Source organism: Pelophylax lessonae, assembly GCF_965119305.1.
Source record: "Pelophylax lessonae genome assembly, chromosome: 4".
In the NCBI taxonomy this organism is placed as follows: Eukaryota; Metazoa; Chordata; class Amphibia; order Anura; family Ranidae; genus Pelophylax; species Pelophylax lessonae.
Genome location: NC_138771.1, coordinates 477,547,678 through 477,573,608, shown reverse-complemented (window position 1 = coordinate 477,573,608; position 25,931 = coordinate 477,547,678). Strand labels below are relative to the sequence as shown.

Below are 25,931 nucleotides of genomic sequence, written 5' to 3'. Positions count from 1 at the left end.
TATGAATACTTCTTCAAGGCACTATACATAGAAACCAAATTGTGGACAGCCCATGGTGCCTGCCACTCGTTTGTACAGGATTTCTTGCTGCGACCAATTGCACCTCCCTGTGATCCTAGATTCATGCTGAATTTTGCTGCATTACAGCCCCAATCTTAAGTGTATTTAAGCTCAGAACAAAAATGTAATATGCTGCAGCTTACTGGTACATTAGATGAAGTTGCTGCGTTTGTTTTAATTTTTCAAGATTTTTTATCACCTGGTGATCCTGTCAGTAACACATTTTCTTTCCTAGAGTGACACACTAACTCACCATAAAGTATCTATGGAAGAGCAGCATTGTCACCCTAGGATAGGAAGTGAGTTAGAACTAAAGAACTCCTCCCCCTCTACAACAAAGAGGAGCTGTTCTATAGTCCACAGGAATAGCTGTAAACAATCTGATTGCCATGGTGTTGGAGCAAGATCTCACAAAAACGTACCCTCCGTGGGACTACTGCCTCCTGGGATATGTGACAAGGGTATCCCAGGAAGCTGCAGGAGTAAGCTGAAATGTCACGCTCGTATAGGTGAGAATTAAGGAAGGATTAGTGTTCAAGCAAACACATTTTTTAAAAAGATACTTATAAGCCCTGCAATATGAAGAATGGCAAATCTTTAATATCATGGAAGGAGGAGGAAATAAATAAGGCAGTTTAGCTGAAAGGGCACATGGGTAATATAAGTCACACTTTTTGCAGAATTGGAATGCACCTTACCTGCAGTAAAATTCCCACAGATCCAGATTCTGCAATCGTAGAATCTTTGTAATGCGATTCTGGTCCATAGACTGCCCAAAAAGGTTGGCTACTTCCTTATATTCATTACATACCTTGAGCAGGGGGATGAGCTGAAGAAATAAAAAATAAACCATATGCATTGTAATTAGCTAGAAACTTAAAGCGGTGTTCCAGCTGTGAAAAAAAATTAAAAGTCAGCAGCTACAAATACTGTACTGCTGTCCCCCGGAAGTAGGGAAGGGTACCTGTCAAGAACAGGTACCCGTTCCCCCCTCCCTCCTGAAAGGTGCCAAATATGGCACAGGAGGGGGGGGGGGGGGAGAAAGCAGATGAGCGGAAGTTCCACTTTTGGGTAGAACTCCGCTTAAGCACAGGAGTGTAGATTCAAAATAGTTAAACAGAAAAGGCAGAGTGGTTTCAGTAGCATCAAATAAATTGTTATCACAAAACATATACTGTATATCCACTTGAATATAAAGCTGGTTATACATGGATTGAAATTTGGCTGGTTCAGAAGGGACCAGATGAATTTCGATCCACGTATGGGCCCCCTGGTTGTACAGATGTCGATCTACCGTTTGACTTCTGTACAACCAGCCTGTTGGATAAATGCCAGTCGTTCAATGCTGCCAGCTGTAGCTAGCTATAGCTGGCAGTGCTGATCAGTGTATTCTGACTGCGGGGAAATCTTCCTGCTGTCAAAATACAATAGATCAATGGGAGCGATTCCCCCATCTACCTCAAATGTGTGGATGGGGGAATCCGTTCATATTTTTTTTCATTCAACCTGCTGCTTGAACTACAAAAAAAAAAAATGAATCATGTATGGTCTGCTTAAGAAAGCAAAATCCAGCCTTATCATTCACTGAGCAGGAACATCACATCTCAGAGTGCAATAGAGTGACAGACATGCCTGGGGATCTCCAGTTCACACTCAGTTCCTTGTGTGGGGGAAAGCTCCCAGTCCCTCCCCAGAGTGTGGTTTCACTGCTACTGCTGGCCACTTCTAATTACCAGCTTCTAGCTGAGGCTGTGCCGCTATGCGAGTTCCCTGGATCTCTCCCAGCCTTGTCATTATACTGCATGCTTACATGTGATGATCCCGCTCTGTGAAAACTGAGGCTGAATTTTGCTTTTTTAGGCAGGCCATACATGGTTTTTTTTTTACCAGCAGCAGGTTGAATGAAAAAAATGAACCGATTCCTGATACATTCGGGGTGGATGGGAGAATCACTTCAATTGAGCTATTGTATTCGAACAGTGGAAGACTTCCCCGCCGTCAAAATTAACTGATCATCAAATTAGCATTTATCCAACAGGCTGATTGTAAAGAACTAAAGTCAACTTCTGTGCAACCCGGGGTGCCCATACATAAGTCTAATTCGGCCGGTCCCTGCTGAACCAGCTGAATTTCGATTTTGATGACTTATGTGGACTTCAGTGGATATACAGTGTGTTTCAAAAAGAGTGGCCTGATTTTAAAACCTTCTATCTGTGCAACCATGCACCGCAAATGAATGAAACTACTTGAATAGGTATAGTCTATCTAGACTTTCAAATGATGGCCGTTAGATACCACTACTAGCGCCCAAATAGATGCTCACCTCATTTGTTTACAAGATGGCGCCTATGCGACAGAAGGCGTTTTGTGCTCTCTGAGTCCGTAATAATGGTGCAGCATGCATTTCTACAGCGTTTCAGGATTAATCCACCACTGCCAAAAACATTTTTGTCGTTGGTATAAACAATTTGAAGAATCGGGGTGACCAAGCACTTCAGAGGAAAATGTGTAATGAATTCAAGAGGCTTTTCAGGGAAGCCTGCAAAAGTCTGCTTGACGTGCTAGCCGAGAACTTGTGATCCCGCATGCGACTGTTTGGTGTGTGTTTTGCTTCTGATGCCATGCCAATTGCAACTGGTGCAAGCTCTTCGTGTAAGTGACAGAAGAAAACATTTAGATTTGAAGGTGAAACTTGAGAACTTCCTTAAAAGTTTGTAATTTTGTTATGTAACTATAACACATTTTCATTACAGCCGGTCCCCGGGTTACAAACATCCGACTTACAAACAACTCCTACTAACAAACGAGGGAAGATAACAGGAAGTGAGAGGAAATCTACCTCTAGGAAGGGAAATTCACTCCTGTAAGAGTTCTCATGGGAAAAAGGTGTCTCCACTGAAGCTTTATCACCAATCCTTGTTTCCACAACAACCCAACATTTATAAAATACAATTGTCAAAGAGACAGAAAGGGAGGTGAAATCTTCAGAACAGGGGCACAGACAGCAAAATAAATGTTACAGAATGTTACAGGGGTGGTAACCTTTCCCTATGCTATCCAATAAACTTAAAAAATCATTTTTTTGGCTTGAGCTACACTTAAATTCAACTTAAGAACAAACCTACAGGCCCTATCTGGTTTGTAACCTGGAGACTGCCTGTATTAAATATAACTATTTGAAATGGGGTCATTCTTTTTGAAACACACTATAAATATACATACACACACACATATACAGTGCCTTGCGAAAGTATTCGGCCCCCTTGAACTTTGCGACCTTTTTCCACATTTCAGGCTTCAAACAAAGATATAAAACTTTATTTTTTTTGTGAAGAATTAACAACAAGTGGGACAAAATCATGAAGTGGAACACAATTTATTGGATATTTCAAACTTTGTTAACAAATAAAAAACTGAAAAATTGGGGCGTGCAAAATTATTCAGCCCCTTTAATTTCAGTGCAGCAAACTCTCTCCAGAAGTTCAGTGAGGATCTCTGAATGATCCAATGTTGACCTAAATGACTAATGATGATAAATAGAATCCACCTGTGTGTAACCAAGTCTCCGTACTCTGCACTGTGATAGACTCAGAGGTCTGTTTAAAGCGCAGAGAGCATCATGAAGAACAAGGAACACACCAGGCAGGTCCGAGATACTGTTGTGGAGAAGTTTAAAGCCGGATTTGGATACAAAAAGATTTCCCAAGCTTTAAACATCCCAAGGAGCACTGTGCAAGCGATAATATTGAAATGGAAGGAGTATCAGACCACTGCAAATCTACGAAGACCTGGCCGTCCCTCTAAACTTTCAGCTCATACAAGGAGAAGACTGATCAGAGATGCAGCCAAGAGGCCCATGATCACTCTGGATGAACTGCAGAGATCTACAGCTGAGGTGGGAGACTCTGTCCATAGGACAACAATCTGCACAAATCTGGCCTTTATGGAAGAGTGGCAAGAAGAATGCCATTTCTTAAAGATATCCATAAAAAGTGTAGTTTAAAGTTTGCCATAAGCCACCTGGGAGACACACCAAACATGTGGAAGAAGGTGCTCTGGTCAGATGAAACCAAAATCAAACTTTTTGGCAACAATGCAAAACGTTATGTTTGGCGTAAAAGCAACACAGCTCATCACCCTGAACACACTATCCCCACAGTCAAACATGGTGGTGGCAGCATCATGGTTTGGGCCTGCTTTTCTTCAGCAGGGACAGGGAAGATGGTTAAAATTGATGGGAAGATGGATGGAGCCAAATACAGGACCATTCTGGAAAAAAACCTGATGGGAGTCTGCAAAAGACCTGAGACTGGGACGGAGATTTGTCTTCCAACAAGGCAATGATCCAAAACATAAAGCAAAATCTACAATGGAATGGTTCACAAATAAACATATCCAGGTGTTAGAATGGCCAAGTCAAAGTCCAGACCTGAATCCACTCGAGAATCTGTGGAAAGAACTGAAAACTGCTGTTCACAAACGCTCTCCATCCAACCTCACTGAGCTCGAGCTGTTTTGCAAGGAGGAATGTGCAAAAATTTCAGTCTCTCGATGTGCAAAACTAATAGAGACATACCCCAAGCGACTTACAGCTGTAATCGCAGCAAAAGGTGGCGCTACAAAGTATTAACTTAAGGGGGCTGAATAATTTTGCACGCCCAATTTTTCAGTTTTTTATTTGTTAAAAAAAGTTTGAAATATCTAATAATTTCGTTCCACTTCATGATTGTGTCCCTCTTGTTGTTGATTCTTCACAAAAAATTACAGTTTTATATCTTTATGTTTGAAGCCTGAACTGTGGCAAAAGGTCGAAAAGTTCAAGGGGGCCCCACCTACAAAGAAACTAGGGATCTATAATTTATATCATACGTGTATTTTAAACAATAGAAACAGTGTACACGTATAAAATACGTGTATTTTAAACAATAGAAACAGAATATTAACCAAAAATCCAGAAAAAAAAACACAAATGTTATAAATTGAGTTGGAGTTCAATGGACTAAAAGAGGTATTTGATCCCCAAGCAAAACATGACTTAGTACTTGGTGGAGAAACCCTTGTTGGCAAGCACAGAGGTAAGGCGTTTCTTGTAGTTGGTTACCAGGTTTGCACACATCTCAGGAGGGATTTTGGTCCACTTTTTTTTTCTTTTTTTTTTTTTACAGATCCTCTCTAAATCCTTAAGGTTTCTTGGCTGTTGCTTGGCAACTCGAAGTTTCAGCTCCCTCCATACATTTTCTGTAGTATTAAGGTCTAGAGACTGGCTAGGCCACTCCTTGACATGTGCTTCCTCTTGAGCCACTTTTTTGTTGCCTTGGCAGTATGTTTTGGGTGTTCAGGATGTTTTAGTCATGCTGGAAGACCCATCCATGAGCCATCTTCAGTGTTCTGGCTGAGGGAAGAAGGTTCTCATCCAAGATTTTACAATACATGGCCCCATCCATTGGTCCCTCAATGCGGCAAAGTCGGTCTGTACCTTTAGCAGAGAAACAGCCCCAAAGTATAATGCTTCCACCTCCTAGCTTGACTGTAGGGATGGTGTTCTTAGGGTCATAGTCAGCATTTTTCTTCCTCTCCTCCTTCCCCCTCCTCAAGAAGGCACATTTACAGTCATGCCAATAAACATCTAAATGATTCAGAGAAGGATTTGGAGAAAGTGCTGTGCTCAGTTGAGTCCAAAATTTAACTCTTTGGAATTAACTTGACTCGCCGTGCTTGGAAGAAGAAAAATGCTGACTATGACCATCCCTACAGTTAAGCACGGAGGTAGAAACATGATGCTTTGGGGCTGTTTCTCTGCTAAAGGTACAGGCCAACTTTGCCACATTGAGAGGCCAATGGACGGGGCCACGTATTGTAAAATCTTGGATGAGGACCTTTTTGGATACTGCCATGCAACAAAGGAGTGCCCAAGAAGACACACATTAAGGTCATGGAGTGGCCTAGTCAGTCTCCAGACCTTAATCCTAAAGAAACTTCCAGTTGCCAAGAGACAGCAAATAAACCTTAAAGCGGAGTTCCGGGCAGAGAAACGTTTTTTTTTTGAACATACCCCCGGGACAGTCAGGGCTAGCACATTCCACAATGGCTAGCCTCTGATCTGTCCCGGTTCGCACTTACCTTTTAGAAGAAATACTTACTTAGAAGTTTTCTTCCACAGCGTTTCCATCTCGGTTGTGGGCAGCTGAAGCCGGCGCGGTCCTCTTCTCTGTCTTCTTCCGCGTCTTCGTGTCCCAGAATGCGCCGCACCGGCCCCTCTCGTCACTTCCGGTGCGGCGCCGCATTCCTAAACAGCTTCTGGGCATGCCCAGAAGCTGTTTAGCAGGGGAATGCGGCGTCGCCCGGAAATGACGAGCGGGGCCGGTGCGGCGCATTGATTCCTGGGAGCTATGACGTTTAGCTCCCAGGAATCATTGCGAGGCAGGAAGTGACGGGGAGAGCCTCGGCGCTGGAGGAGGAAGCTGTCATAGGTGAGTATTTACGATCGTCAATTACAAGGTGAGTTTTAAAAAAAAAAAAATCTAACTATCCAATTCCTTTTCAGGTTAGGCTGAACTAGCGGACGGGCACAAAAAAAAAATATCGTTTTTGTGCCCGGAACTCCGCTTTAAGGATTTAGAGAAGATCTGTAAAGAGAAGTGGACCAAATCCCTCCTGAAATGTGTGCAAACCTAATCAACAATGACGTTTTGCAAGAGGATCAAATACAAATTTTACTTGCTTAATTGCAACTTAATTTATGGCATTTGTTTTATGTTTTATTTTCTGGATTTTTGGTTGATATTCTGTCTTTATCATTTAAAATACACCTTTGATAAAAATTATAGACCCTTTATTTTTTGTAAGTGGGCAAACTTACAAAATCTGCAGGGCATCAAATAATTATTTTACTCATTGTATCTTTTGTGAATAAAATGCTACTGACACCGCTCTGTGTGTTCAGCCTTTTCTGTTTAGAGGCTGGACCTTGTCCTAAGATTGCTGTTGTGGCTGCTGCAGTTGGTGTACAGCTTACCCTCATACAAGAAACTCACTTCAAGTAATCCATTATCCTTCAGATCAATGTTTTTGGACCTTTGCATATGGCTGAATTTTGCTATTTATTTATTTTTTTTATTTTATTTTACCTTGCACTTCTAGCTATCCTTTTATTTAGAAACCAGTCCGCTATTAACGTTACGTGCTTGTTTACAAAAGGGTAGCTGTAAATGGAGAGAACTGTAATATCTACCTGATAAGGCTGGGCACTGTTCACATGCTCCCAGTGGGATGGCAACGGGATCGATCCATTGTCACAGATATAACTGTTGTGACAGAAAAACACATAGAAGTTCCAAATGTATGTTAGTTAAAGAGGATTTGTCACCTATAGTCAACAGTATGTTCACCCGTAACCCTTTAATATGTGTGGGGAGATTTATTAAAACTGGTGCACACAGAATCTGGTGCAGCTGTGTATAGTAACCAATCAGCTTCTAACTTCAGCTCATTCAATAAAGCCTTGACAAAATCTAGAAGCCGATTGGTTACTAAACACAGCTACACCAGATTCTGGGTGCAACACTTTCAGTAAATCTTCCCCAGTGACTCTGGTCCAAATGCCTTTTTCTTGGTTATTATTTATCTACCATGACTGAATGAAGCACTGTGTTCTTTCTTTTTCTGCCCCTTAACAGCAAGTTCCTTATTAACACTACTATAGGCACAACGTCAGGCATCGCGCACAGGCACTTTTTCAATGGGCTACCCTACATGCAACACAGAAGTTCTAGCACCTTCTTGAGCCTTGAACTTCACTGTGCATTTTACTTTGTTTGTTGCGCCTTCTTTTGCACACAAAACACACACTTCTTGCTCTGTGGTTTTGGTACCATTAACAATTAATGGCACTACAAGTACGGCACACGTTTTTCACATGTTTCAGGAACAGCCCAGTGTGTATATGGGCTAAAGGGACAGAGAAAGACATTATTTAAGACCTAGGGGTGAACTGGCAAACCTGTTTTGGCATCTGATCACAATGAAGCAATTATAATCATCTCGGGCCCATTTGGTGTAAGACTGAGGACATCTTGTGGCAAATAATAGGTACTGCAGGGGACCAGAGAAAAAATGCAGTATGAAGTATGCAGCAAAAATTGCTTTTATTTTATTGTTAGAAATTTTAGCCCAGAATGGAGCTTTTTATTCAATTTAGGATCTCTGGTAGTCAGTGACAGCCATCCTTGGTCTCTCTCTGTCCTCACCAATGCGCCATCAGAAATGGCAATGAAGCACAGCATATAAATTTGATTTGAGCGTTTCCTTTCTTAGTTTAGTCCTACTTGGTGTCAGCATGCTGAGAAAGATTAAAAATGATCATACAGGTATACAAGGGCTAAAAATGTATATCCTTTATATTATCAGGCAGTGGTATGAGGGACTATAAACATAGAAAGTAATTTTGTGCAGCAATTAAATTAAATCAGTAAGATGCTATTCGATCATCATAAAAGTTCACTCAATTTGAATTAAAGTGGACATCCACCCTTAAAAGGGGAATTTAAGTCCCTGCTTGGGCCACCCCCTCCACTATTTAAACAAATGTGTTTTTTTTTTGGTTCTGGCTCATTTTATTATTTTACTTACTTTCTGTGGCCCTGCCTCCACTCCACCTTTCTTGACTATGCGAGAACGATGTGTCCTACAGAACTGCAGCCTGGGATATCCCCTCACATATTTCAGATGGCTGTGGAAGCCCATTAACTGAGTAGCTGGTAGGCAAAGCTGGCATGTGTAATTGAGGGTCCAGCTGCCTGAACCCAGAAATGTCAACCAGGCTCCCAATGACTGAGTGCACCAAGATGGCAGCTCGGGACACACACTGTGACACCGTATCAGGGGATAATAGCAGGGCAATGCTGGATCCACTGGGCAGGCGAGTATGCCCAGCTTTACAGGTAAGAGAATATGGATGGAGGAAAAAGCAGGGTCAGAGTGAAGTTTCTCTTTAAACAAAGTTCTCACACAGCTCCATAAAGAGTCACTAGTAATGTAATTCTGGAAACTAGTACTGTATGACTTCCTATATTTTTGCTCCCTGCATCTCCACTTATTTAATGCTTACAAAACAGGTCTGACCCTGTTTGGTGGCATGAGAAACTTACAGTATATCAGCCTTTCTGTATGTGAAAGTCAGAAATAAATGTGCAGTTGGTGTTCCAACACCACAAACAGATGTGTTCCAGTATCGCCAGATTACCAACAAAAGGGAGTGGGGTGGACTAGCACAGCATTGCTTGAATGAAACAATGAAGTATTCAGCATTAGGCTGTGCTCCTGCCATAGGTCAAGGTTTACTTTTCAGTTTTGAATAGAGTGTACTTTTACTTACCTCACCCCACCTACAGCAAGGATTGAGATAAGGAAAATCTCACCAGTAAAGTCCCCTATACTGGAAGACAAATAGGACTCACATTTAAGGGAGTTTATTTCCCTACATTTGACAAGTATTTATAACACCTATCAAATGCAGGTCAGCAGAATTCTAATTACATCAATAGTGAAATGTGGATGAAAGGTCCAAGATTGGTTTGTTTGAGCTGCTTTGCATTTCATTGCTCGAGAAATATCATGACTTATTGATATGAGTTTTTTTTTACAGGCAAAGCAGGTTAAATAAAAACTTTTGCTGCATTTTACATTCAAAAGCAAGTGTTTGAGTGGTGCAGTGTTTAAAAGGAAAATGCAGCGTTTGATAGCAACGCCCCTGTACATGCACCAAAACAATTAAATTCACCAGCATCCACCACTGACAAAAACTCTATTTTGGGTGATCAGACCCACTGGAAACATACAAAAGTACATACATATAAGTTTTAAACTATAATAAAGACCAAAATGAAATAATATAAATATGTATAAGGTCTTGTATATATGTATAATGTCTTGTACTCACCTGAATGCGGAGATTGAAAACGGGGCTCTCTTTACTGGCCGTTTTGTGCCACTGCATAAATTGGTTTGACACATTTCTGCAGTGGGAAAAAAAAAATATTTAATGATCAAGGAGTTTATTTTAAAATGACTTTTAAATCAAATCTTGTGTTTATATCAAGACCTCAATATAAATCCTGTTTGGCTCCACAGAGACTACTAGCCCTTTATTCTACTGGACTCTTTTGTGAACCAGATCCTAAAACCACAGTTTCCTCTACTTTGCCATCTTTCAAAGCACAAAAGTAAAAACTGCAGGCAAAACCTTTGCTATTTTGGACAGGGAAGGGCTTTTACTGGCATCTGTGCCCCTTTGGGGAGATTCACCCCTCATGGTATATCCAGGACAAGAAGTGATTAAAGTGATATTTCTCTTAAAGGAACTCAAATAGTTTTAAAGGGACATTACATGATATCCTTGTTCTCCAAAAAATAATCCATGCACATCCTCTACTTAATGGTCCTCTAATCAATTATTTTAAGTGTTTTTCTGCCTCCTAGTAACATCCTCCATGAGCTCCCAAACCTCTCCCTTTTCCCCATCACTTCTGTTTTTCCCGGAATGAGCAGTGAATGTTTGTTACAGTTGCATGCACTGCTCTATGCTTACTACAATGCCCACAGTGTGAGCATGGAGAAAAATTGTAGGCACCTTCTAACAAGAAGTCAGATCACAGCAGTAAAAAATAAAAAGGAATTTGGAGAATTGGAGGAGGCAGGGAGTAATATAAAGGTACTTTAAGAATACCATAGGTTGCAGGACAGAAATTTGCTCGATGCCCCCATCAAACAGATAGTGTTGATGCAGGAATTCCTCCTGCCATGCCATTGTCTTCTCCCAGTGGGGGGGGGGGCGGGGAGAGCCATCCCCACTGGGAGAAGACAGTGATTATTGCTAGCAGCTATACAAGCCGCTCGCGATAACCGTACGTAAAATCCGTTAGGCGGATTGTACCTAAATTGATCGATCGATCAACTTAGTACATTCAGCCTGCCCATACACGATTCAAATCAGATTTGAACCGTCTATGGCCAGCATTAGCTAGACAATCAGCAATCTGCTAAGCTTTACCAACAATGGTGTGCCTGTGCAGCCAAATGTGTCTATTCACAGGCACTTCCTTAGGCTGTTTTCGGTGCCTGTGCAATAATTTCAGCACAGCTCTGAGTAGCGCCATCCAGCCCAGCCCCACCCCCTTCCCTGCCCTGCCCACCCCAGCACAGCCCAGCCATTGGCACCATTAACAGCAATGTGCTGCAGCTTTTTCTATCCTCCTAGCTTCACCTTTTTGCTAGGTGAGTAAAAAAAAAAAAAATAGTATTCAAACCATAAGGATTTAATATTACTGTAGTATCTGATTGTAGGGAGGTGAAAAAAGAAAGCCTTTCATTCCACTTAATGTGACTTTTAGTTAAGGAGGTTGCGGAGGTGCCTTGACATGACATGCTGTCATGCCCTGCAAATATATGCCACAAACACCTCTGATGCTGAAACAGTTCAGTTAGATTTTCTTGTGCTGATTAGCTGGAATCTGCAGTGGGATATTTATAACCTGACCTCCTGGTTATCTAGAAACTTAGAAAAAATTCTGGAGTTCCAGATTTAAAGTATTATACAACAAATAAAGTATTATTTATTTTATTACAAAATTAGTGGACTTCCTTCTGAAAGCTTGCATTATAAAGAATATTTCTGTTTAGCCACTAAAATATAGGACAGCATATGAGACCTCCTATTATATAAAAATTGCAAAATACATATAAAAGCCTCAAATGCTGCTGATTTTGCAATGCTGACATGCTGATGTGTGAAGAAAGCAAATAAAAGATGCTTACTCTTGTCTGCCCGTTCATTTGTCCTACTATTGACAAGTATGTGTTCATTTTAATCATCTCTAAATCATATTTTTTTCCAGTTTCCAGAACACTTCATACAACGGCTTACCTGTGAAATCTATACGATAGTTGAACTTCACAGTTGAAAATTCTACTGAGCTATGAGGATTTTCGCGGTAACGCTGTTCAAGCTCTTGACTTGTTATCGAGCAAAACTCAGATGGACTTGACTAAAATATATAAAAAAAATAAAGACATAATAAAGCTAACCATAGAAGGACAGTTGTCTCCCTAAAAAACAAGCAGGTCCATAGTATAAAAATAAAAAAGAATGGCTCCAACATGTGGCCAACTTGTGAACTACATAAAGCAAGCCTAGATTAAAGGACAAAATAACTTGCCACAAAAAACAACCAATTAAAGCGGAACTAAACCCTCCTGTCCTTTACAGCCAATGAAGCTTCCCTCAAGTCTCTGTTTGATCTCCAGATGCCATGATGCATATATAAATAAAATATAAATATAAATAGCAGTTATGACTCCCGCCAGCCATTTGATTGCTTGACAGTTTGGTTTAAGGCACAAGCAACCGTTACAGATAGCATTCACCGTTTTGTGAATCACTTAAATCAATGTGTTTAGTTCCGCATACTTCTACAGAAAAATACCATATGGGTAGCCTCAGTACATAAAGAAGAGGGACCTCAACCTAGCGCAAGCCTGCTGGGAAATCACAATAGTGACTTGCAGAGATGGAGACAGAAAAACAGCCTCAGATGTGGACCAATACCTCCATAGAAAATCTCCAGACACAGCAGAATCCTATGTGAACTGGAACACAGATGTGTAGTCACTGCTGCCCGAGGGACTGTCATAGAGAGAACACCAGCATAGATAATCAACCGGGAATTTGCAATGTTTAGCTAACTGGAGGAATTTCTATATTAGGCCTGAATCTACAACTAGCTCTAGATGAATGGAGAAACTTCACACACCCCTACCCCAATATGAATATTATTATTATTATTATTCTTTCCCCTTCTTCCTTTGCATACCCAATGTAAGGGAACAGTTTTGCTACATTTATTCTCTATATCTCTTTTGGATGTTACATTATGCAGTACACATCCAGCCAGCTGAGGTGACCCCATCTATGCTAGTGTACTTTACCACCACCCTTGACTGCATAGACAACTTTCTCCTTTACATCCCAGCAGTTGAGCCTTTCTGAATTTCTTCCATTTACTCTTTCCTTATTTTGTCTCCATTCTCTTTTCTGTCCCAACAGAGCACCCAACAGAGGTGGGGGACTCAAGTCACTGACTTGACTTAAGTCAGACTTAAGTCACCAGTTTGAGGACTTGAGACTTGCTTGACTAAGATGAATAAAAGACTCGACTTGACTTTGACTTGGTATTCATGACTTGAGACTTGACTTTGACTTGAGACATATGACTTGAAATGACCTTACTTTTTTAAGTTATTAAACATTTGCATTTTCTCAAGATGTGTTAAAGCAAAATGAATGTGCCTGTTATGTTTCTGACACCACAGTCACTTAAAACCCCTCGGTGTGTTCTGATTTTTAGGATACTGGCTGTTTAACAGTGGAAATACTTTTTTTAGTGCCTGTGGTGTTGAAACATGACCGGATGAAGGATTTCGAGCTGTTTGGGCATTCAAAGTGTTTCTTTAATATGCCAAGAAAAAAAGCACTAAGCAGTTTTGTTAATGTTGAAAATAAAACAAAACATTTCCTGACCACTGACTTTTAACTGATTTAAAGGTGAAAATTGGGGTAGCTCAGTATTTGGATTTGATTTGTGACTTGACCAAAATAAATGACTTGACTTGACTTGCTTGACTTCTAGCAGGGACTCGACTTGACTTGCTTGCTTTTCGCCACAGTAAATTGGGACTTGCTTGAGACTTGAAGGTTAAGACTTGAGACTTGCTTGTGACTTGCACATGTGTGACTTACTCCCATGTCTGGCGCCCAAGCTTGACATTTTTTTGACATGTTGGACCTGTGCCACATTTTCTAGCTGCTTTGTCTTTCATCACTAAGGATAGGGAAAACTGGTCACAAATTTGGATTACACAGGCTTTCTGTTCCAGTATTATCCTCACGACTGAATCGGTCTTTAAAACTGTTATGAGGTGGTACCTGGTCTCGTACCATTTGGCACATTTTCACCCATCCGCTCCCTTGGAACCTGCTTCAAGGGCTGCTCTACTCCGGGAGATACATACTATGGACGTACCCTACGCTCTCCCGGTTCTGGACAAAAGTCCTAAAACTTTTACAATCATTACTAACTAATCATTATAACCTTCCCAAGAGATCTGTGGCACGTCCTACTACACCTGAAACCTCCAAACCTCACCAAATCTCAGTTCAAACTGGCTACCTATGTACTACTGGTGGCAAAACAAACAACAGTGAGATATTGGAAATAACAGTTTTTACCCTTTACAGAAGTTCGCCATCGCTTAGATTTATTTTTTTTTTAATTAAAGAGAAGCTCTCCAGTATTATTTTATATACGCATAAGAAATTCCCTAAAATTTTGACCCCGTGGATCCAATATGCTCACCTTCCATACCAACAAACAGATATACATCACTATAAGCATTGAGACCCTGGGTTTCTGGTTCAGTGCTCTTGATGTCTGTTTCCACTTCCTCTCTTCTCCCCCCTATCCTTCTTCCTTCTACTATTTACCTAGGGTCTTCTGTAGGGATGATTTTTTTTTCTTATGCACTCTTTTGTTTTTTGCATAAGTGAAGTCTATACACGAACATCTTCTCACCCACTAGCACCTGGGTCTCTGGTAGAGGCGCTTGGATTTAATTTCCCGTTATCCACATTTAAATCTGTTATTGTATGATTAACACGCTTTGACATACTAAACCTTTTGTTATTTGCTAAAATTTCTCTATTTGATGTAAGCCTGCCATTGATCTGAAGGTCACCAATATTATGCTGCTGTCTGTATATCTTGGTGCGTCGCACGCTGTACTCTTTAAAGCTCTTTAATAAAAATGTATTTGTAGCACCCTTTGTCATAAGCAGGGTTGCTGGTAAATTTAGTTTACTGGGCGGTAACTAGCCTGGCTGATTATAGTACTGTGGTATATTGGATTTCCTCCTAATCCTGGTTGGCTGTGGTTCTCTCTTCTGTTGGTAGAGACTATTTATTCGGAAGAAGTCCAATGATCTCTCTTCTTGCCACCCGGACCCCCGTCTGGGGTGGGTGGGTGCCACTGTGTCTGCTGCTGGGTAGGCCTGAAGCCTGCTGAGGAGAGCCTGGGTACTGCCTGGATGGGAGTATCCACAGAGCTCCTACATCCTGTGTGAGTTACCTGCCTTTTGATATACAAGACAGCTGTCCAGCCAGTACAGATTTCTGAAAGAGATTGGATCCAGGGGAGAGGAGCTGCCTCCCAGATCAATTGGAGTTTCACAGATTACTGAAAGGGATTGGACCTAGGGCAGAGGAGTTGCCTCCCAGGTCAGTCTGAGCCTTAAGGTCAGTTTCCTGTACCGCTGTCTGATTACATGTCATTTTGTGTATGGAGTCTGCCAATTTGATTGTAAGGGTGTCCTGTGCCCTACCCCTCTCTCCCATTTTTGTTGCTGTTGAGAAGAAATAAAACCCTTCTTGTTTAAGCATAAAAGTGACTGGCGCCCATCGTTTTTACTTGTCTCATCACCCACCATGCCTAGCAATCTACACCCTGAGGAGGAATGTCGGCCCTCCCGGTCTCTGGGGGTCACCGTCAGGCCCTAGAAGGTTGGGGGGTGCACTGCATATTAAAAGAGAAGTTGAAAAAAGGATAGCAGTAAAAACTTGGAAAACATGTGCTCCGTAGCTAGCTGGAGAGACTTCCAAGATATAAAGCAGAAATAAGGTTCCACTTTAAAAACTGCAAGCAAGCCTGTGATGTCTCTTCTGCAATAAAATAAACCTACCTGCCTGCTTGCAGTCTTCTTTGGAATTTACACTGAGACGCACAAGCGCAGCTTAGTTTGCATTCCAGAACAGGAATGATGTCATCTTACACCAGCCAATGAGAACTGCCACAGCCCGGCACCCGGAAAAAGCTGGGTCGAAGATGCTGGCACCAGCGAGGGACGCTGGACCATTGGAAAGAGGTAAGTATTGCAGAATTAGCGCTACTTTAACATATCTGCTATGAATCTACCAGTGTTCATTGCACAAGACTTCCAGGATTTAACATGTTTGGCATGAAACTACCAGCAGCTGTTGAAAAAATCTTCTAAACAAAAAGAAAACAGCAGAGCTGAAGAAGACATCATATTCACTCTCCTGAGCACAATAGAAAGAAAACTGAGGCATGGCGATTGTGGGCAGGGTTATCCTAGGCTGCCCATTTTTAGTGAAGCCAGTATCCTGTTGACAATTTTTCCTGTGGGTGGCAGTATAACCTGACAGTCTAAGAATTCCTGTGTCTCTTAATGGGTCACCACAAAAAAAAAAAGGCTACAGATATTTTTTTTCTAATTATAGATGTTAAATGTCAGCTAAATGTTAATCCTGTAAAAATGAGTTAAAGTTTCTAAAAAACTCACTTCAATCATTTGTATTTATATTGTATATAAAACACCACATTTGCTTCCTGCTAAGTCTCTTACCTATCTGATCTGTGATGGAAGGCAAAAGACTCTGTAGTCTCTTATAATGTCAAACATCAGCAATACACCTGCTAACTCAAGGCCATGTCATCTTTGCATTGTCTGCCTAGGTTTTTATTAATAAAGTTATAACTAGTAAATTTATTCCCATTTCCAGATTGGGACTGGATGGATTGCGTACTATCCCTTATCGCATTCGCCCCAGTCAGGTTCAGCCTCTCCTGAGTGGAAGTCCCCATCCTGTAAAGCCTCTAAACGAATTCTAAGGAATGGAACCCCAGTGAGGTGGTCTTGGGGGTGTGCTAGCCAGCATTGCAAAGCACTTTAAACAAGCCTGGTTCTCTGCAGCGGTTTCCCTTTACTTCCTTCCTTTTTTTAATGAGGGGGCAAATGGCATCCTCGCACACCATATCCCTCTTGGTTAATCAAGATCATAAAGAAGCCCTAGTCGGTCCTACAGCTTCCCAACTTCGGATGGCAGTGGCAACCTCCTTGGCAGCGTATTGCAGAGTCTCTCCGGAAACAATCTGTAAGACGGCAACATGGTCATCTAGGAATGCGTTCATTTTGCAGCTTACGGCGGTAGAATTTGGCAGGTCCGTTATCCAAGCCGGCCAGGCCAGTCCCGGTTAAATAATTTTAGTTTTTTTCTTGCACCCACCTGACTGGCGAGTTATTTCCTAATGTATGCGGCCATGATGCGCCAGGAAAACAGAAAATTGTATACTCTTTCCATTATGTTCCTTTCCAAGTGCATCTTTATGGCACCATACAGATTCCCATCCTTGAGGTGATAGTTACAGAGAATGTTGGGCTTGGGCCTAACTGAAAACCGATAAGTAACCAGTCCTAATTTATAGCTGAAAACTTATAGTGAACCAGAGCCACGAGCCAGAGCCACAACCCAGTGTATGCTGCCATGAAGATACACCAGGAAAGAAAAATTACGTAAAGGCGAGTATACAATTTTCCATTTTCTATAATTCTATTTCACCCCTGAGCTACCAAATCAGTTTACTTCTCTGCTGCACATGCAGCCCTGTAGCATCTCACCCATGGAATCTGTCACCTCACTGCTGTACCCGCAGCCTCCTCTGGACCCCAGCAGTGTCCACAGACTCTGTTGCACCTTTGCTGTACATGCAGCCCCGCTACATCTCTGTTACTCCTCCACTGTGTTATCTCTGCACTCCCATTCTCCAGCCACTCTCCTACCTCCAGATGCCATGCCTCTCTGACACTCCATTTTCTTGTTACCTGATACTATCCTTCCTTCGTGTATGCGAAAACCTAAAGAGTGACCTAGTAGATAGCCTGCATGAAAGTTCAAAAACCCATGAGTGGGTCCTGGGCAGAATGCTCTTTAAAAAAACTTCAGGACATTTCTGCAATGCATGCATATTTCCTCATGTGCTGTCACTTTACAGAGAGGTGAGTATAGGAAAATACCTGCTAATCTGTCAAACAATCCTTTAAGCTTATAATATATCTTGTAATGAGCTGACAGCTCTGCTGCACTGAAATTCCAAGCAATGTTGTCAGATCTGACCAGTTACCCCCACTGCACTACAAGTACACCTCTCCCTTATGCTTTTAAATTGAGGGGAGGGTTGTTCTATAGTCCAGCAGATAGGAGCTGGGCAGAGCTGATAACAACACCTGGGGTTTCAGTGAAGAAGAGGCAGAGTAAACAGGATGAAAGGGGTCTGCTTTAAATACCAGTGCATGGAAACAGTAATACATACCTCAAACATATGCCACTTTCCACATTCTGCAAGATAAAACCACCCCCATTGTGTATCTGAAACATCCATTTCCTCCGGTACATCACTTTTACTGGTACTAGGCTTCCCCACTGTTTGCGTAGGTAGGCCATGTTGCACCTGAAATAACAATTAGAATTGTGCAATTATGAACACACACTACACTGCAATTACATTCTGTTTACCGTTCTACCATTCCAGTAACTCACGGAACAATTTCACTTCCACTGATATATACTGTAGATTATATACTGGTAATGAACACAAAGTATGTGATCTTCATCCTTATTCTGTTCTTTCCAATGCTCATGATGGGGCAGCACAGTGGCTAAGTGGTTATTACTTCTACCTAACAGCACTAGGGTTGTTGGTTTGAATCCCAACCACAGCACTACCTGCCTGGAGTTTGCAGGTTCTCCCTGTGCCTACGTGGGTTTCCTCCCACACTCCAAATACATGCTGGAAGGTTAACTGGCTCCTGTCTAAATTAGCTCTAGTATCTGTACGTATGAGTGTGAGTTAGGGACCTTCGATTGTAAGCACCTTGATTGCAGGGACTGATGTGAATGTACAATACATATGTGAAGCTCTGCATAAAATTGACGGCACTAAATAAGTACCTGTAATAAAAAAATAAATTATAGCGATATACAAATATATCAATGGTGATTCTAGCATAGGGAAACACTGTTCCATTTCAGGGAGCTTTAGAAGACATGTGGCCACTCAATGAAACTGGAGGAGAAGCAGTTCAATCTTAAACTATGTAGTGGGTTCTTTACTGGCAGAGTGGTAAGGATGTGGGACTCCTTTCCACAATCAGTGATGTCATTGGAAAGTGTCAATTTTAAAAATACTCCTAGATGGGCATCTTAGCAAATGCAATATGCAGGTATATGGGAAATGATAGTAACATAAACACACACACACACACAAACACACACACTGAAGTGGTGTCTTTATTCAACCTTACCAACTATGTAAGTGTAGCACTGCCCCCTAGAGGACTGCTGAGAATTACACGTTCTGAATTCCCCTGGGTTACCCTTAGCAACTGATAACAGATAAACAGCAATGAAAGTCCTTGGCTCAGTCAATAATCAATCCAGGGGATGTTGTTTTTGTGTTTTTATTTGGAACTTGGGATAGGATGAGTGGGATACTCCAACTATTAACTATTCACAGTCTTGAGGACAGCTAACCGTAGAATGCGACAAGGGCGCAGCTTCACCTTGCCACTGAAGTGAAGATACTTTAAAGGTTCCTGCTTGGTTATTATCTTCAGGGTTCTAACTTGGCACCCCCTTTACTCTCACTGCCTGTGTGCTGACACCCGTCCTCTGAATCTAGCCTCTGGAGTGGTCCCCTTCCTGACAGACCCCTGGGCAAGTTGTTCTGTACTTATGGACATTGTTTTTGCAGAACCACCGTTGCCTCCAACTCCACTAGTCAGCTTCCACTGGACCTCTGGGTTCAGCCACACCTTCTGGTTCACCAGGCTGACTGCCTGGGACCACCTTCCACAGCTTAAGAAGAGACAGCCGTCACCCTCCTTCTGGGACTTGGCTTCCCACCCGAAGACCCCCTGAAACATGTGTCCTCGGCTTTTATAGCATATCCCAGGATGCACCACTTGTTTGTGCCAACCCACTGAGACAGCCACAAAAGCCTGTGTGTCACTGGCTGGGTTTCCTCCACTGTCCAACAGGCCTCCCTATTGGACACGGTGGGGACACTCCCTCAGCCCAGATGAATCACACATCAGACATACTGAACAGGCCTAAGTATTGATCATGCTCCCCTGATAAGCAGAGTGCAGCTATATTTTGTCTGCTGTTCTTCTGATAGGAAGACAGAGCCAAAACTACTCTCCCTACCTAGCACCTATCTAGGAAGGTGCTACATAACTATCCATTGAGCTACTAGTGCACTAACACACAGTGCACTAGCACGATAAACCTACACCAGTTAGCACTATGAGTGCAAGGTAAAAATTTATATTATGTATGAAAGGCACCCCAATGCATTGTACAATAGATCCTAATGCACAGCAGTGCAGCATAGTGCACATACAGTACCATGCATTGTGGTGTATTGAGTTTTTATAAAAGGGATTTTTTTTCATCAGGTGTGGTAGCCCAATTTCTCCCATATCTCAATGAACAGCATGTTAAAATGACTATATAATTTTTTTTTTAAATAATAAACGTGTCGCACTTACCTCCTCTGTGCAATGGTTTTGAACAGAGCAGCTCTGAACCTCCTCTGCAGGGGGTCCCCCACGGGTGCTCCTGGCTCCTCCTCTTCGGCGAGTGTCCCCATAAAAAGCTGCTTTCTATGGAGGCACTTTTGCGGGTTCAATCCCAAGCCGTGCTGCCTACGTCGATAGACACAAAAAGCACAGCTTGGCTCTGCCCCTGCTCCCTCGTCACAGGATTTGCTTGACAGCACCAGGAGCCAATGGCTCCCACTGCTGCCTCATTGTCCTGTGAGGAGAGAGCGTGGAGCATAGCACTGGATTGAGATTAGGCTCAGGTAAGTATTTAGGGGGGAGGCTGGGGGGAAGCAACATTTGATAGTTTTTTTTACCTTAAAGTGGTTGTTAACCCACTTTGACAACTTTATATAATCCTCTCTGTACCCTGATGACAAGTGCTCCTGTCTTTGTGTTTTATAAAAAAAATGCCATCTTTACCGTATGTTAGAGCGGCTCCGGGCGATCACGTGACCGGCGGGCTCTCTCCTCTCCGTGTCTTACAGATGCAGCAGGCAGGCTGAGATTTCCTTGCGGACGTCAGGTGGGGGGAGAGAGGGAGAGGAGAGAGGGAGAGGAGAGAGAGCCGGCTGGTCACATGATCACTGGGAGCTGCTCTGAAATACGGTAAAGGCGGCAATTATTTTTTTATAAAACACAGACAGGAGCATTTGTAATCAGTGTACAGAGAGGATTATTAGAGGATAATAAAAACTATTTTAGCAGCAGGAGGGGAGGGGGCAGGCACTGACACAGGAGAAGAAAGGCAGGGAGGGGAAGGGGAGAGGAGTACAGGAGGAGGACAGAGAGCTGCGGATGATGAACGCACGTAAACTAACCACAGTGTCAGGACTTAGAAGCCATTATACACCGTGGTCAGTTTACAGAGGGGAGGGCAGAAACTGGCAGGATCAGCCAGTTTTTTAGGTGATACAGGGGACCAAATGACACAGAACAAGCACTGTGCTGTATAACATGCTTTAACCACTTGCCGCCCGCCTGCCGTCATATTACGGCGGAGCGGTGCGACCATTGTTCTGGGCCGCCGTCACATGACGGCGGCACATTCAGGCAGGGCAGGCGCGTGATCGTGTGCGCGGCGCCCTGCACTGTCGGTGGCGGCGTGTCCCCGGGACACAGCCTGTCACCGGCAGGGGGGAAACAGCCAATGGGCATGGCTGTTTCCCACGTGATCGGCTGTGATCTAATCACACAGCTGATCACAATAGCGGAGCCCAGAAGATGACCGCGCATGCGCGATCGGGAGCGCGCAGCGCGGTCATGTCGGTGGCTCTGTGTTCCCTAGGAACACAGCTAGTCACCGGCAGTAGTAAACAGTCACTGACAGTGACTGTTTACTATGTGATCGGCTGTGAATCCATTCACAGCCGATCACAAAATGTAAACACAGAGCAGTAACTCACTGTTACTAGCTCTTCTCCCCTCACACAGTTTCCAGTGTGAGGAGAGCAGAGCCAGAAACAGTGAGTTACTGCTCTGTAAACCTGTCAATGTACAAGCACACTAATAAAGGTCCCCACACAGTCCCCAGCCCCCCCCCAATTTCACCTGTCACCCAACAGTCACCTCATCAGTGCCCAGAAATTGACACCCATAAGGCTACGTTCACATGTGAGCGTAGCGATCGCGGGCAGAATCACAACGATTCTGCCCGCGACCTGGAAATCATTGCAAATCGCGGGATGCCTGTGCGTTGCCCGTGATTTGCAATAGCACCCCAAACGCTGTGCGATGTTGCCGCGATTTCCGCCTGCCGATTCGCGGTAACATCGTGCAAACAACACATGATGCCCAAAAAAGGTACAAGAGTTTCTTTGGGGCTACATGCAGCAGGCGGAAATCGCGGCAACATCGCACAGCGTTTGGGGTGCTATTGCAAATCACAGGCAACACACAGGCGCCCCGCAATTTGCAATGATTTCCGGATCGCGGGCAGAATCGCGGTGATTCTGCCCGCGATCGCTACGCTCAGATGTGAACGTAGCCTAAAGTTCACCTGTCACCAGAGACTGCCATCAGTACCGCCGTGCACCATCGCCCGTCACCTGTCACCCATCGGTGACCATCGCCCGTCACCTGTCACCCCATCAATCACCGTCACCTGTCACCCCATCAGTCATCATCACCTTTCACCCCGTCATCGTCACCTGTCACCCCATCAATCATAGTCACTTGTCACCCCATCAGTGATCGTCATCTGTCACCCCATCAGTGATAGTCATCTGTCACCCCATCAGTGATCGTCATCTCTCACCCCATCAATCATCGTCACCTGTCACCCCATCAGTGATCGTCATCTGTCAACCCATCAATCAGCGTCGCCTGTCACCCAATCAGTCATCGTCATCTGTCACCCCATCAGTCATCGTCATCTGTCACCCCATCAGTCATCGTCATCTGTCACCCCATCAGTCATCGTCACCTGTCAACCCATCAGTCATCGTCACCTGTCAACCCATCAGTCATCGTCATCTGTCAACCCATCAGTGACCGTCACCTGCCACCTATCAGTCATCTGCCACCCATCAGTGATCCTCCGCAGTCAACCGTCACCCGTCACACAGCCCATCACAGCCAGCATGTCAAAAAGGATGTACAGCAGCGAGGAGGCCCTTCAGGTCCTCTCCATGACTGATGAGAGCACCGGGGAGCTCTCATCGGTATCCGAATCCATATCCAAATCCGATTCGGAATTTGAAATCGCTAATAGTAGCGGATCGGAGATGGACTAGGACTATTCCTGTACACTTTCCTTTATAGAATGTATTTTGGGGTGCAATTTTTGCTATATACATGCAACCACTTACCGACCGCCTAACGACTATATACGTCGGTCATTAAAAGCTAAATACTGGGGTTATGGCAGCAGATAGCTGCCAAAACCCCAGTATTTTTTTTAAACGGCGGGAGGTTGGCTTTCAGATAAGGGTGGTCCCAGTGGCGGATTCGCTACGGAATTACCCTTACGATGCAGGGGAAGAGGTGCCCCCTCCCGCCGCGTCCCAGACGTTTTCCCAGCTTACCGGACCCGCCGGCAGCGGGGAAAACTATCCGGTCCCGGATCCTCAGAGACAGGAAGACGAGTGAGGGCAAGATAGCCCTCACTCGACTCTATGGTCTTGGAGGACCGGAGCTACGTCAAAAGTCGTTGCCTAGCAACCGGTTTAAAGGGCCACTTTTTTTTTTTTTTTTCTTTTTCAACAATTTTTTTTTTTCTTTTTTAGTGTAGTTGTGAGGTGTGAGGTCTTTTTGACCCCAGATCTCACAATAAAGAGGACCTGTTATGCCTATTTCTATTACAAGGGACGTTTACATTCCTTGTAATAGAAATAAAAATGATCAAAACATTTTTTTTTTTTTAAAACTGTGTAAAAATAAAAAAATTAAAATAAAATAAATAGGAAAAAAAAAATGAAAGCGCCCTGTCCCCGTTAGCTCGCACGCAGAAGCGAACGCATATGCAAGTTCCGTCCACATATGTAAATGGTGTTCAAACCACACATGTGAGGTATCGCCGAAATCGGTAGAGCGAGAGCAATAATTTGAGCCCTAGACCTCCTCTGTAACTCTAAGCTAGTAGCCTGTAAACATTTTTAAAATGTTGCCTATGGGGATTTTTAAGTACCAATGTTTGGCGCCATTCCATGAGCGTGCGCAATTTTGAACCATGACATGTTGGGTATCTAATTACTCGGCGTAACATTATCTTTCACATTATGGAAAAAAATTGGGCTAAATTTACTGTTTTCTTATATTTTAATTAAAAAAAGTGAATATTTTTTTAAAAAATTGCATTTGGAAGACTGCTGTGCAAATATGGTGTGATAAAAAATATTGCAACGATCTCCATTTTATTCTCTAGGGTCTCTGCTAAAAAAAATATATAATGTTTGGGGGTTCTAAGTTGTTTTCTAGCAAAAAAAAAAATGATTTTAGCTTGTAAACACCAAGTGTCAAAAATAGGCCCAGTCTTAAAAGTGGATAAATTGACAACTTTGTGTAAAGTGCTACTTGGATGTTGGGCCTCTGTATGTGGTTAGGCTGTGTAAAAGTGTTACATGTGGTATCGCCATACTCAGGAGGAATAGCAGAATGTATTTTGGGGTGCAATCTTTGCTATGTACATGCTATGTGTTAAAAATATTGCATAAATGGACAGCTTTGTGTAAAAAAAAATGCGTTTTCATTTTCTTTCCACATTTTCCAAAAACTTGTGAAAAAAAAATGACATATTCAAAAGACTCATTATGCCTCAAATTATACGTTGGGCTGTTTGCTTTCCAAAATGGGGTCATTTTATGGGGGTTTCCATTGTCCTGGTGCTCCAGGGCCTTCAAAATTGCGATAGGTTGTCAGGAAATTATATGTGAAATTTGTGCTCCTAGAATGCCAGACGGTGCTACTTGGATGTTAGGCCTCTGTATGTGGCCAGGCTGTGAAAAAGTCTCACACATGTGGTATTGACATAATCAGGAGGAGTAGCAGAATGTATTTTGGGGTGCAATTTTTGCTATGTACATGCTATGTGTTGGAAATATTTCATAAATGGACAACTTTGTGTAAAAAAAAAAATGCATTTTCATTTTCTTTCCACAGTTTCCAAAAACTTGTGGAAAAAAATGACACGTTCAAAAGACTCATTATGCCTCAAAAATTATATGTTGGGGTGTTTGCTTTCCAAAATGGGGTCATTTTACGGGGGTTTCCATTGTCCTGGTGCTCCAGGGCCTTCAAAAGTGCGATAGGTTGTCAGGAAATTATGTGTAATTTATGCTCCTAGAATGCCGGACGGTGCTACTTGGATGTTGGGCCTCTGTATGTGGCCAGGCTGTGAAAAAGTCTCACACATGTGGTATCGCCATACTCAGGAGGAGTAGTAGAATGTGTTTTGGGGTGTAGTTGCAAGTATACATATGCTGTGTGAGAGAAATAACCTGTTAATACGTCAATTTGTAAAAAAAAAAAAAAAAAAGAATCTTCATTTTGCAAAGAATTGTGGGAAAAAATTTCAACTTCAAAAAACTCACCATGCCCCTTATTAAATACCTTGGAATGTCTACTTTCCAAAAAGGGGTCATTTGGGGGGTATTTGTACTTTCCTGACTTTTTAGTGTCTCAAGAAATGAGATAGGCCTTCAGTACATCAGGTGTGATCAAGTGTGATCAATTTTCAATGAATAGCACCATAGCTTGTGGACTCTATAACTTTCACAAAGACCAAATAATATACACTTATTTGGGTTATTTTTACCAAAGATAAGTAGCAGTATAAATTTTGGCCAAAATATGTGAAGAAAAATTACTAATTTGCAAAATTTTATGACAGAAACAAAGAAAAATGTGTTTTTTCACAATATTTTCG

The 25,931-nt window shown here is 42.6% G+C and overlaps 1 protein-coding gene across 1 annotated transcript in view; it reads right to left on the bottom strand.

Annotated features, from left to right (window-relative positions):
• PARP11 (poly(ADP-ribose) polymerase family member 11) overlaps positions 1-25,931 on the bottom strand; it is a 69,295-nt gene that overhangs the window by 19,049 nt on the left and 24,315 nt on the right. The window contains exons 3-7 of the mRNA XM_082256228.1: positions 18,277-18,414; positions 11,981-12,101; positions 9,998-10,073; positions 7,292-7,364; positions 759-889 (exon numbers count right to left, since the gene is read on the bottom strand). Of these exons, the coding sequence (XP_082112354.1) occupies positions 759-889; positions 7,292-7,364; positions 9,998-10,073; positions 11,981-12,101; positions 18,277-18,414 (539 nt within the window). The remainder of the gene's footprint in view (positions 1-758; positions 890-7,291; positions 7,365-9,997; positions 10,074-11,980; positions 12,102-18,276; positions 18,415-25,931) is intronic.